The 14,268-nt window shown below is 35.4% G+C and overlaps 1 protein-coding gene across 1 annotated transcript; it reads left to right on the top strand.

Moving 5' to 3' along the window:
- The first annotated feature begins 6,310 nt into the window (after positions 1-6,310).
- LOC113056165 (BTB/POZ domain-containing protein KCTD5-like) lies at positions 6,311-13,895 on the top strand. The gene is made up of 6 exons (XM_026222719.1): positions 6,311-6,921; positions 8,047-8,155; positions 8,531-8,622; positions 9,157-9,252; positions 9,476-9,601; positions 10,383-13,895. The coding sequence occupies exons 1-6, from the start codon at positions 6,571-6,573 to the stop codon at positions 10,410-10,412; spliced, it is 804 nt and encodes a 267-aa protein (XP_026078504.1). The 5' UTR covers positions 6,311-6,570; the 3' UTR covers positions 10,413-13,895.
- Positions 13,896-14,268: the final 373 nt, after the last annotated feature.

Below are 14,268 nucleotides of genomic sequence, written 5' to 3'. Positions count from 1 at the left end.
TTTACAAATTTCTCCTGAAAGTTAAGTGTGTGTGTTTGTGAAGGATTTGCATCGTTTTTTTTTTCTTTCCTGGTGTAAAATCCTGTAAATGTTAAACTTGTAAATAGTTAAATATAAAATACTTGCGTTCGCTGATTATTTAATTGGATATGAATTGAACATATTTGGCAACTTTAGAAGATGAGCACGTGATCGGTGGGGGAGGGGAGCAACGGTTAGCGTCTGATACCAGAGAAAAGCATCATCAGTCTCTGTGAATAAAACGGATATTATCTCAAAAATAATCTCGATTACAGATTGCAGATAACGAGGATATGAAGTAAGTGTGTTTTCCTGATTTTCTGAAACACTTATTTGCACAATTATATTTACATTTTGCATTGGCGCCAACCCAGTGTAGTTTAAAATGGAGGATTTGTTTTATTTGCATTAATGTTGCTAAGTTAGGTGCGTATAAAGTTGGTAACTTATATATTATCCTTATATGTTGGGAAATCGAAAATAGGCCTGTAAACTTAATTTTACTTAGGAAGCATAAACTCATCGCCTTTTGCATGAGCACTTGACTGGATAGATGGAAAGAGTAGCGTTAACGTTATGGTGAGAAACGTTTGTTTTTTTTCGGAGTGACACATTAGTCTTTCAATATAAGTCGTATCTAAAACTAGTTAGAGTGTAATCTAAATAACTTATTGTTAATAAAGTGGGCTTTGTATGTGAGCACATTTTAATTTTAATTTTGCACTGGATTTATTGGCACAAATCTCTATATCACAGAGGAAACGTTACTTCATTCACTTACATTCTAACTTGTTCCTCAGCCTCAAATACAGTTTTGTGTGTGTGTGAGAGAGAGAGAACGAGAGTGTGTGTGTGTGTGTGTGTGTGTGAGAGAGAGAGAGTGTGTGTGTGTGTGTGTGAGAGAGAGAGAGAGAGAGAGTTAGAGAGAGAGGAAGAGGAGAGAGCAGTAGACAGAATATTTTTAAGTGTTTTTAATGAAAAGTTGGAGGATGTCCCTGGATGAGAACAAAGATATGGTACACCTGCTTGTCAAGATTCTAACGTTAATGTCCCACTTCCAGGAACACGAAGATGGACTGGATTCGCATGCAGATGTAAGTATTTTATTTTCTTCTTTCCACTTCACCACATTATATTATGTAATATTATTATTTGTGTATTGTGTGTTCTCTACAGGTTGCAGCATCTGCATCTGATGTTGAGAAGACACTCAATCTACCTGCCAATCCTCATCTGATTTTGCTGGGTTAGTGTGTCATTGCACATGATGAAGAAGAAACATTTACTGATGGCTGAGATATAAAATTGTTAACATTGCTGTTGTGCACAATTGTTAAAATTGCTTCTTCTTTTTTTCTTTTTTTTTTTGTGAGTGTCCAGTCAACATTTTTGACTGCAGTTGCAAGTGTTTGCTGTGCACTACATCTTCAATCTGCAGTATCAAGAGGAGGCCTGTTGCACGTTAGAGTTTTTTCAAAGGTAAGTGTTTTCCTTTTTGCGTATGTTTTAATCACTCTCTTAGAATCTGTGGTAACACTTTATAATAAGTATACAGTAGTAAAGTAATAAATTATTTGCAAACTAGTTAGCTCAACCTTTCTCCTGTGTTCTACTTGTGTTCTTCCATTTCAGTTTTTTCAGTTCATCATCTGAAACACTGTCAAATGTGGTTTTATTCGCATGCCAGACACGGAGAAAATAGGAGAAAGGCATGTAGATCCACATTAAATCGAAACGAGTCAGAATATATATATAGATCGTTTGCAAATGATTTATAAGTGCTTTATTACTTTATACTTATTATAAAGTTTTACAAAATTAATCTAAATTCTAAACCAAATTAATTAATCAGAATTTTGAAAAATGGTTATTATACACTTCGGTAATGTGTAATGCAACTTTCCTTAGATGATTCTATGGAATAAACCCAGAAAGAGGCTCAAAGACCTGCCGAGGCAAGGTAGTCTCCAAGAAGACGGGGAAGGTGGTGAATAAGAAGTCCACTACAGTCAATCCAAAGGTTGCCACTCTACAAAAAAATCGAATGGACTTCAAATGGGACTTCATCTAGGCAAGTGAAGTTACACATACATTTTCATTAAATACAGTTCTTAATACAACTTATTTCACAGTTTACACACAGAATATTTCTCACATTTAAACTTGTTTAACAAAAAAAAAAATCAACATTTAAAAGTAGTCAGTTGAAAAAGACTGGTGTGACTCATTTTGGCTACTAACGTTGCGTCCCTGTAGTTTGCATTGCATAAAATAAAATAATTTACAGCAAAGAAACGGTTTTATAAATAAAATCCACAAACCTATATTTGACCCAAAAAAAAGTCGTCAGTGGCACTGAGAACTACCCTGAAGAGGATACAGTCCGCACTCATTACAACCCCTATGTTGTTGCGACTGTTCAGTCCCAGGTTACACAAAAACTATCCAAACACACAAAAAAATTTCGAGGTTGAAATAATATAATGATTTTATTAAAACCATGATTTTTTTTATTTTTTATTTTTTTTTGAGTACATGCACACTATTAATCAGTTTAGTTGGTCCACTAATGTTGCTCAAATGCACCGTTACCTCTCCGTCCTCTAACCGGTCACCCCACTTTATTCCGGGACCTAGCAATTTACAAATTAAGTACTGGTCATACTAATAGTGTGGAAACAATGAGAAAAAAAAGAGAAAAGAAGCATTTCCCATTTCTATGAATTATAAAAAATTGTATGCAAGCGCTCAACTTTGAAAAAAATTAAATAAGATTTACTTTGCGAAAAGTATATTATAAGTAAATTTGACTGTTCTAATATAAAGTGCAACTCACCTGTCATTCTCAGGTAAAATCTGCTTAATATTTAACTTAACACTCATGAAGAAATTAAGTAAATATGTTTTATAATTTTTTTTTGTTTTGTTTTAACTTTTTCAAATTACATCTTAATGGTTAAAATACATTTTAGAAATATGTTTTATTCTCAAATTCCATTTTTATTCCTGTTACAATTAAAACATGGAATAACAATTGTGTAATTATTCCTTAAACATCATTTTTAATGATTATTATTATTTTTATTACTATAATTCTTATTTGTATTATTATATTACTTTGAAAATGACATATTCTACTGTACAAAAGTGATATATTTCCGTCACAATCACATCACATTAGACCGAACCTTTATTTTGAAGGATTGATGTGAAGACGCTTGATTTTTTTTTTTTGTGTATGTGGGATAGAGCTGCAACTATTGATTATCTTTTCTGTAAACTAATGTGACGTGTGGGCGGAGCTAAAGAATCACGAGCGCCAGTAGGCTTTTGCATTGAGAGCGTTTGGAAGTTGTGACATTAGCATGAGGAAAAAAAACCATCATCCAAAACAAACCATGGTTAACAGTCAGATTCAGCCGTTTATTTATGATCCAGAATCAGATCCTGAGGCTGAAACTGAACGAAAGCAGCAGCAGCAGCAACGACTCGCTCCGAGCGGGGCTCGAACCCGGGTCTCCGATGGGAGGCGGACGCACTAACAAGGAGGCAGAGATATTTTAAGCAGTTTTACTCACCGCCTGCGGTTCCAACACACGATTGTGACCCTTTTTCGTTGGGATTGCATCATCCTTAAGAAATAAACGATACGCAAATCCGTCGTCAAACTGGGCCTTGTTTGTAAAACAAGCATCTTCAAAATGCAGGGAACAAACAAAAACACTTGCACAACTCCGTTGATGCTCTGTAAAAATAAACTCCATCCACTGGTCCCTTAATGCTGTTTTTTTTGGTAATCTGTGCAGCGTTGTCTTGCCCTGGCAACCAAAAACACAATTCTTTTGTGACTTCTCGCAACGCTCTCGCTCTGATCAGTGAAGTCTGTTGTGCTCTCAGTGCTCTGCTATACGGGAGCGCGCGCTCTTCCGGCAGAAGTGCCTCAGGACCCATATAAGGAAATTCCGCTCCATCTAACGTCACACAGAGCCATACTCGAAAAAAACTTTCCGAAACTTGTGACAAACCGGAAGGAGTATTTTTGGAACTTTGTCGATGTTTAGCATGGGAATCCAACTCTTTAACAGTGTAAAAAACTCAGTATGCATGAAATAGCATTTCACCCCCCCCCCCCCCCCCCCTTTAATCTAGTGTTCCTTTTTTTGATTAACTAATTAATCCTTTGGATAACTTTACAAAAATTATAAGTACAACTTCTAACATAATATTGCAACTTTTATTAATTAATACACTAATCCACATCGCGATTTCAGTTAGTGTACAACACTATTTTATTGTATTCATCACAAATGTGACAAATTCTGTGACAATCCACATTATTTGCCTAATTCCGTTTTCATGATTTGATTCTGTGATTGCCTCCATGTTTTTCACATCGTGGAAATCGTAGGGTCCTAAGTTTCTGAAATGTTTTATATTATTATACAGTATACATGTTTTTTGTTACGTTCTATTAAAATTCTGCTGATGTTATTTTAACTTAAAAAGGATTTTTCTCAATGTTTATGTTTCAGACTACACCCCTCCCTGGCTACACTTGCATCAGAGTTGGTGACAGTTTTATGCTTCTGAAACGTTCTTGGACTGTTCTACAAATCCTTGCCAGGTTTTGACTTATTACACCAAAATAAGATTCTTGTTCAGAAGTTGTTTGCCATTTCTTAAAGGCTGTTTTTAGGGGAACGTACACTCCAAGCCCATGCCCATGCATTGTCATACTCATAGCACAAAGCTAGACCTAAAACGGCTGCTTGTTTTGTGTTTTATATGGTCAACTTAAATTAGTTTAAATATGTCCACAGACTTCTGCAGGGTTCATTTTGCACATTGTCTGTTTTGTAAATTGGTTAATTTTCTTCTCTCTTCATCTCATCTTTCTCTAACACATACAAAGACTGATTCTTCCATTTTGATTGCTTATTTATTTATTTTTTTTTTTTTTGAGAAAGCATTTGAATTATTGGTTGGGCACTTAAATAAATAGTGTTCTATAAGAAATACCCCCTTGGTCCTCTCTTTTCTGTCTATTTGCTGCCACTTTTTAGTATAAATTAAATGCCAGTTTGTGAATTTGTTAAAATACAGGTATTTTTAATAAAGTTAATGGTTGGCAAAATTGCCAGTTCTACGGTTTAGAAAAAAAAAAAAAAAAACTAGAATACAGTAATGATCCTGAAAAATTACGGTACACCGCTGGAAACCCTGCTGCCAGTATATTACTGTTAATTTACAAAAAAAGCTGTAATTCAGAAAACTGTAAAATAACGGTACACAGCTGGAAACCCTGCTGCCAGTATATTACTGTTAATTTACAGAAAAGCTGTAATTCTGGAAACTGTAAAATAACGGTACACAGCTGGAAACCCTGCTGCCAGTATATTACCGTTAATTTACAAAAAAGCCGTAATTCAGAAAACGGTAATAAAACTGTAAAATTACGGTACACTGCTGGAAACCCTGCTGCCAGTATACTACCGTTAATTTACAGGACAATTTTTTACAGTGTGGGTGGTCCAGCACGAAACCCCAGTGCTGGAGCCACTGCACAACCTTCTGAGAGACACAGAAACGGTTTTAAATGAAATGGGCTTTTGTACTGAATCTATATCTTAAAGTTGGTCAGTAAGTTTAATTGGAAAACTTTCTTTGGTTTCATTCAAGCTAGACCGTACTTGCAGTGCAATGTAAAACAGAAAGAAACAACAGAGAAAGCTTATCTTTGTGAATCACAGTCTTATTAATTCAAGACAAAGTGTAAAAATGTTGCTGATTTTTTTGCATTAAAAAGTTTGATATAACATTATTATAATAGTTGTATCATTTAAAATGCTTAACAACCAATATGTACATTAATAATATAGCTAAATAAAATAAAAAATATCAAATTCTGGCTTTTTGTGCTCATTGCTTTATAAACCATTTTAAAATGTTTCACTTGTTTTCAGCAGGATTGTATTGATTTTAGTATTATTTATGTACTATTATAGTATTTACTTATTTTGATTGGTTTTCATATTTTCAGTTTTCATTTTGTGTGTGTGTGTGTGTGTGTTTGCTATGTGCTTCATACTTCTATATAGCTTTAATTTTATTTATTTAACTTATTCACACGTCTTATTTTCATGTAACTCTTGTAGTTATGTATATATATATATTATGGTTTTACACAAATATATATATATATTTGTGTAAAAATTGATTGATTATTTTAGTTACCGATTTATTATTTTATCGATTTATTAAGACTTTTATTTTGTCACATATGCATTTACATGACCGGGAAGTGTTATGTTGAGTCTCACCCATAATATTTGTAGCTTACATGGGTCGTTTGTATAAACAAAACGGATCAGTATAGCGTTTTTGGGGAATTGTAAGCTATGTCGCCTCGCGTGCGCGTTACTAACACACAACAACGCTTTTGTCGTCGTTATCAGCGCGTGTAAACGCGGCCCGTTTAGCGTAACAGCGCCGTGCGGAGCGCTAAATAAAGGCATTTAGTGTCTGATCGAAACGGAACTGACTGAAAATATGGCAGAGTTGCACGTTGAGTCCAGCGCGATTGGCATCATCGAGCAGACCGAGCACTGTGAGATCCGAGGCTCCGTGAGCGTGAGACTCCCCTCGCCTTCACTGCTGATTCCGCCCCGGAGCGGCTTGTCCAGTCCAGGGGTCTCCGGCTCTAGAGCAGTGTTTGGGTTCCCTATGAAGAGTAACCCCACTTCTCCATCACCAGAAGCCACAGAGAAGCCTGGATCTCGGTGGGTTCGGCTGAATGTCGGGGGAACCTATTTTGTTACAACGAAACAGACCCTGTGCAGAGATCCTAAATCATTTTTGTATCGATTATGTCAGGAAGATCCAGATCTGGATTCGGATAAGGTAAGGCTCGGTTCACACAAGCATGTCTTACTCCTTTAAAATGAACGAGTCACCTGTCATTTTTCATGTGTGTAAAATCTTAACATTAAAATTGATATATAGTATCTGTAGTGCACCCACAAGGTCCAGTTTAATGTAAATAAAATCCAGTGTAAAGCAATAATAGTTTATCCAACAATTATTATTTTTTAATTATTTACTCACCCTTGCATCTTTCTAAACATGTCACATTCTTTCTTATGTTGAAGACAAAAGGAGATATTCTGAAGAGTGTTATTAACCAAACAATTCTTGTTGCCAGTGCCTTTCATGGTATAGACAAAAACACTGAGTCATTTCTCAAAATATCTTCTTTTAGGTTTTACAGAAGGACGAAAGTGGATGATTGAAGAATTTTTTTGTGTGTTTAAGTAATACGTAGATGGGTTTCTGTAGCTGGTTTCTAGATGGTCTATTTTGTCATTATCTGCTGCGAGCTGGTAACCACCTTCACTGGCTTAAGATGACCAAATGGTAATTGATTTGTTTCTCTTTTTCGACCAGATTGGACCAGCTAGTTACATTTTCAGGAACCTGCTTTGCCACTTGTGCTTTTGTTAAATAAAAACAAGATAGTATATTACTTTGATCAGCTGTATCTATAAACTAGATTCCATGTTCCAAAACCCAGTTGACAAGTGCCAAACTGTATTTTGCAGCAGAGTATACAAGTGTTATTTACACTACTGCAGAGGATTTCCTTTCCAAAGTGTTAATTCATTTAAAAGTAGCAACCACAGTTTGAAGTGCAAAAACCACCAGAGGCTCTCACTTAAAAAAAAAAAAAAGCTGTTGTTGCTGCTCTAATACTAATACTAAATACTAAAATCATTCAGTATGTACTTCTGCAGAATGAATGGACTCTGGGTTCTAGAAATACTCTCGCACTTGATAATCAGACACCACTACCTGCTGCTTGAGTGCCGTTAACATGACGTTAACGGAAACAGTGGTTTTGTCAAGGGGATTTCACAAGTGGTTCAACAATATAACTGCAGTGACCACAGCAGTGATGGTGAAGTGTAATGAAAATTGAATTGCAGTTGCAACAAGCAGTGTTTTTTTAAAAAGTGTCTTTTCTCACAGGATGAGACAGGAGCATATTTGATTGACAGGGATCCCACATATTTCGGACCCATCTTGAACTACTTGAGGCATGGGAAGTTGATCATCAACAAGAACCTCGCTGAGGAGGGTGAGATGATCTGGGCATGCTGCCCTCAAAAACTTCATAATGGAACAGTGATGGCCTAGTTTCATTTAGAAACATCATTTGTGTGTGTGGAAAGGGACCTCACTGTACTTGTGTAAGATATAATTTCCTGCTGGACTGGTGGGATAAAGAAAGGTTTACAGTCTGTGTCCAATATATATATATATATATATATATATATATATATATATATATATATATATATATATATATATATATATATAGTAGTGCATAATTTAACAATACCCTTTTTTGACATGGGTGTAGCTTTAAAAGGATCTTTCTATCATCTTTTACTCACTGATAATAAAGCAGTAACCACATGATAGATTTTCACTGATTCTCTGGCCACTGCAGGTGTTCTAGAGGAAGCAGAGTTTTACAACATTGTGTCACTTGTGAGGCTGGTGAAGGAGAGGATACGAGACAATGAAAACAGAACGTCTCAGGTATGTGGGAAAACAACCGCCGGAGGAAAAGAATACTTTTTAGACTTGTTTTTTGGAACACAGCTCTGCAATCAATCAATCAGCAAATTCGCTAGAAGTACTGGGATTGCTCAAAGGGAGTGTTTCATTGTCTACCTTCAAGCAGTCTGTGTTTAAAAGTTCATCCGAATCAGAGAGTTCCTCGTTCGAGAACTACAATGTTAAAATGTACAGCTGCCCAACCTTCAGTGAAGACGAGCACTGAAAATTTCTTCGGTAGAGTGCAAATGATGTTTTGAAGAATGTTCACGCTGCTCTTTTGCATACACCAGATGTGTATGCTTTCATTATATATATATAAAAAAAGTGCATTCTCCTCAATATCTATATTGGCTACAAAGAAGAAATAAAGTCATAGAAGTTTAAAAGGACATTAGGGCAAGTAAATTAAGTCCTAACTATCTCATTAAAGGATGTTTAAAAAACCTGTGCACCTTTATAAAATGATTTATTATTCTGTTTTAGCCCTAATTCAGAATATAATTGTTTTCACAGGGCCCTGTGAAGCATGTGTATCGTGTATTACAATGTCAAGAGGAGGAGCTCACTCAGATGGTTTCCACCATGTCAGACGGATGGAAGTTTGAACAGGTAGGTTTTATTTCATATGTGGTGTTCTTGACCAGTATAGGTGCAGATACTCTGTCTGGAGTATTGGAGCATCTTTTAAATCAGACATACCGAAAACTGCGCACATGATGTTTTTGAGAAAACGAATATGTCTGCACCTTTCTTTGGGACTTACGTAAGCCAGTGTTTTGGTTGCTCATCTGTTTGCTATGGTACAAATTTGACTCAATTTGTCTATCTCAAGCTCATAAGTATCGGCTCCTCCTATAACTACGGCAACGAGGACCAAGCCGAATTTCTGTGCGTCGTTTCCCGGGAGCTCAACAACTCCACTAATGGAATTGTTATCGAGCCCACCGAGAAGGCTAAGGTAAGATGAACACTTTTACATATTACCTTATTTAGTATAATTTCTTTGAAAACTTTGAAAAACAAAATATAATACTTACTACTAACACTATTAATTAATATAACTACCATTATTTTATAGCCGCATTGATATACAGTCACAAAGATTGTATATCACAAAGCACAGCAAACCTAAAAAGTTTTTTTTAATCACATTTAACTAGCATTTTTAAAATGTTATCAGAAAAATCGCAATTGGATTTACACCAAATATTTAAAAATAAAAATTACTATTATGATGATCATTTTTTTAATTATTATTATTATCATTTTTTTTTTGCATAAAACATATAAAAAAATGATTTAACTGAAAAAGGTATAATAAAATGATAATGATATTTTATAGCTATAATAATATTTATTCACAACTTGGTTTTTTAAAAGTTTTCCCCCAAATTGTGCAACCCTAATAATAATAATAATAATAATAGTAAACAGAACAGTAATAATAATAACACTATAAAAGTTATATAAACTTAACTAACATATTATTAATATGACATTTTGTTACACGTTTACACTAATTCATGAAATAAGGTAGCATATGATAATAATTATAGTTTGTAGTAGTAGTAATAGCAGTAAGATATATTATTTATTAAATATATTATATTGTTATATTTATTAAATTATATTAAATGAAATATTTTAATTTAAAAAAATGGAAGCAGTTATTAATGACTGATGTGAACATATTTCCCAAAACTGTAAAGCTCATCATTATCTTCATGTTTCCTCCACAGATCCTTCAGGAGAGGGGGTCCAGGATGTGAGGAACCTGGTGCCTGAGCCCACACAGATCTCCCATCCCTCACCTCCTCCTCCACCATACAGCTGACTTCAAGTTCATCAGACCACCACCTTACCCTCCCCTCCTCCCTTGTGCCTTTCCACTGTGGGGGTTTCAGTCCCCCTCCTCCTTTCAGTGCTGCAGCATTAACCGATCAGCACCACCACTAACTATCATCACTAATCAGCTAATCAAAAATACATTCGAGGTTAAACCTCAGACCACCACATTTGATGCAAGACCTGCTTAGAGAGAGGATTACAGGGAAGGATTTATCATTCATCCTAATGCTTATTTATGCAGACTTCATCATCATCATCCTCCTCATATCCCGGTCATTATCATCAGAATCTTTACAGCTGCTGGCTTTAAATGTTTTAAGGGGGTTCAGCTGCCCCTGTTGGCTCGGCTGTGTCCATAATTTCCTCAGGACTTCCAAATGGCGTGCAAGATAGCCTCATTTCTCTGACTGTCAATACAGCTTCTCATAACAGCCACATTAACTTATACTGTAAATCATTAGCAGCCAAATGTGTATCATTTCAGCATTCATTTCCCATTCCCTGGTCAGACCAAGAGCACAGCAGATGGCACAAAGGAAAAAACGAAGACAGCAGCTTTTGAACATGGAGTATTTTATCTTGAAAGTGGCATGTTTCTTTTGTTAACTACCCATTTGCGCATCTGGAAAGGACCAGAGGACAATAGAAAACTCATACTGCCAGTTGTCCGGTCAGATGCTCCAAATCGCGTGTCCATTACTGTGGAGATGTCTCACATTTCCGAGGCATTCTGGTTGACTTCTGTCATCCTGGATTTTTTATTGTTTTTGCCTTGTCGCTGTGACTATTTCAAAATAGGAAATGAAAAAAAAAAAGAAATATGTGGTTTTAGGGCATGTGAGGATTATGTATATTCAAACCATATGTATTACGAAGAGGCCGAATGCAAGTCATGTAATTGTTGATATCTGTACCACGGCGGTCGTTTTTTGTGTTTATCAAAATGAGTTTGTCTCTCTGATTGGGGAAGGTTCTGAATCGACCCCTAATGTATTTTAATTTTTTTTTAAAGCCTGGTCGTTGAGATGTGAAATAGTTTGTTGTGTTTTTCCTTTAAACACTTTGCCGATGACTGGAAAAAACAAAAACAAAAAAAAAAACAAGAAACTTCTTGTATAGAGGTGCATAGCATAGTCCAGGTGGTTCAGGAGACTGTTGTTGGACAAAGTGCCCGCAAGTTTTGAGTCAGGGCAAAACTGCATTAGTAGCTCTTTGTTGCATTTTTTTGACACTTTTCTGACATTTTGAACTCCGAACTGACTCTCCCCTTAACATTATGGCTATTTAACTGTTTAACTCATTTTTGTTTGAAGTCTGATCACGTCAGTGGAATGCTTTTGAATGTATTTTGACACTTTTCTGACATTTGAAATTCAGATCTAACTCTCCCCGTAACATTTTGGGTATTTAACGGTTTAACTCATTTTTGTTTGAAGTCTGATCACGTCAGTGGAACATTTTTGAATGTAAAGGAGGGCTCCATTTATTAAGGTTTTTCATTTCAAAATCGAATATAATTTCCGGCAAAACATTTTATGTTTGCTTCATTAAAATATTGAACCAGTGGCCCTCATTGTTTAACCCAATCCAGCAGCAGATAAACTTGATCTCCTCCAATTTCTTTTATGATTACATCGTGGTTTCTCTGGATCTGCTGTGACTACATCACAAATTGTCAGTATTTGAAAGGTATCTGTAGTTTGGTTATTCGGTTCTTGATATCTATTGATGAAATATTGTTGAATCTTGGGGTCATTTTAAGACTTTAGGTGACGTTTTTATGGTCAGCAGTGTTTTGAAGTGTTGTCTCTTCTCTCTAAATAGATTTAAGTTTTTTTTTTACCTCTATATACCACTAAACTCATGTCTTTGGTTTATCATATCAAGAAGGCAAAGTACTTGAGTTGGTGAGATACTTGGTGGTTGTTGGCTTTCCCTTTCTTCTGTTGTGTTAATGTTTTCCCCCTCCTGGAGAGTTTATTTGTTCAGCCCCATTTATTAGTCATTGAAGCTCCTGTAATGGGACCTTGGCTCTCTCACAGGATCCTATTGTACATTCCCATTGTTCAAATAGGTTTCAGGTCTGATTTCAAAGAAAAATCCTGGATTCAAAACTAGGTGGTGCCGTTTAAGTCTTTCTGCGTCCACATTTTTTGTCTAGTGTTGTGCCTTTGACCTGTCATGCCTCATCATGTCTTCTTCACTCTTCTTTAAATCTAGATGGTTGAGAAATGGTGTTTGTTTTATGTTTGTTTTGACTGTCTATTCCTTGACTCAGATACTGGCTGTACCCGCTTCCCCTGAGTTTGTTATTGTTCTTGTTTCAGTGGTTCATCTGTATTTAGCTTTTCCACTCCTACCCTATGCACTTTTCAGTTAGCACCTACCTGCATTATAATGTTTTCACTGTGTGGATTTTTTTTTTAGATTCTGTTCTATTTTTAAGAGTCGAACCCCATGCGAGGCAGAAGAAAATGTCATGGGCAGTCTCATGATTTATTCGAGACCGTTCAGGAAACTGATATGGACGTCACATTGACTGCTGATGCTTTAAGCGCTTGAGATTATGAGACTTCTGTGTGTCTCCTTTTCCTTAGAAATCTACCATTAGGACTTGTACCCCATCTTGTTTAAGATCAAACAAAAAGATATATAAATAAAGATATTTTCTTTTGTAAATAATAATAAAATAAAAAAAACAGGAGGTTGGTTTTTTGGAATCCCAACTCGGAAGCATGCAATGTGTTGAGTATATAATGTTATATGCTGGGATGTTGTCATATTGTGAAGGTGAACTGGTGCATGGACAGCTGACAGATGGTATTAATAATATTAATAAAAATATGGTCCTATTTTAACTGTTATGTACAGAAATTGATCAAATCAAACTGAGTACTATTGGAAAACCTTGCTTGCTAAGGCTAAATATGCTCATGCAACACGCCATGCATCCGATAAAACTAAAATATAGCTTTTCAGTGTTTTCGAGCTGGCCAAAAGTGCAGACCTCTGTCATAACTTCAGAAAAAAGTTAAAAACATGGTCCATGTTTAACATAAGAGTTGTTTTTTTCCCTGCCATAATAGCCTACAACACCTGCATGCTTTAATATACAGTACACACACTTTTTAACGTGCTAAAAACCTCTTTCATCAGATGTTTTGGGTGTATTGCATTGTCAACAGTATTATTGTAAAGTGTCAAATATGTCACTAGGCTATGGAGATTGTGGAGCTAAGTGTTCTGGAAATGAATAGTCCTGATCAGGCTGTCCTTTTCAAAAAAAAAAAGTTTTTTTTTTATTATTATTTTTTTTATTATTGTCTTCTGATGCAGTTTCTTGCAATGTACAGAGTGCAAAATGATAATGTATGATTTTTATCATAAAATGTGTTTGTGTTTCAGATTGGTGGCGTGCTTATTTTGTTTACAGTGTTTTACATTAGAACTTTGTTTATATGTATTCTGTTTAAAAAAAATTGTAACCATTAAAAAAACATTTTGATGTAAAACATTTGAGATAGCACTCACGACAGTAATTTCTAGACTGCTAAATATTTTAGAGCCTTAAAAAATGTAATTGAATTATTAATTATTGAAATGTTTGGTCATTTGCCTTGCCAGGAAAACAGGATTTTACAATTCCCTTATATTTCATTACAGCGGGAATCTTGTAAATAATACCATTTGAACTGAAGGTATACTTCACCCATAAAAGTGAATTCGATCAAACCCAAATGACTGACTTCCTTTTAATGGAACCCTAAAGAAAAAGCA

This window comes from Carassius auratus, chromosome 37, assembly GCF_003368295.1.
Source record: "Carassius auratus strain Wakin chromosome 37, ASM336829v1, whole genome shotgun sequence".
Classification (NCBI taxonomy): domain Eukaryota; kingdom Metazoa; phylum Chordata; class Actinopteri; order Cypriniformes; family Cyprinidae; genus Carassius; species Carassius auratus.
The sequence above is the reverse complement of the archived record's forward strand: the minus strand, read 5'-3'. Positions and strand labels throughout refer to the sequence as shown.

Bases quoted from the DNA above. Each gene is read 5' to 3' on its own strand.
- LOC113056165 (XM_026222719.1), top strand. From the start codon at position 6,571: ATGGCAGAGTTGCACGTTGAGTCCAGCGCGATTGGCATCATCGAGCAG. The intron at 8,156-8,530 runs GTGAGATGATCT...TGGCCACTGCAG, and splicing joins CAAGAACCTCGCTGAGGAGG to GTGTTCTAGAGGAAGCAGAG. The intron at 9,602-10,382 runs GTAAGATGAACA...TTTCCTCCACAG, and splicing joins AGCCCACCGAGAAGGCTAAG to ATCCTTCAGGAGAGGGGGTC.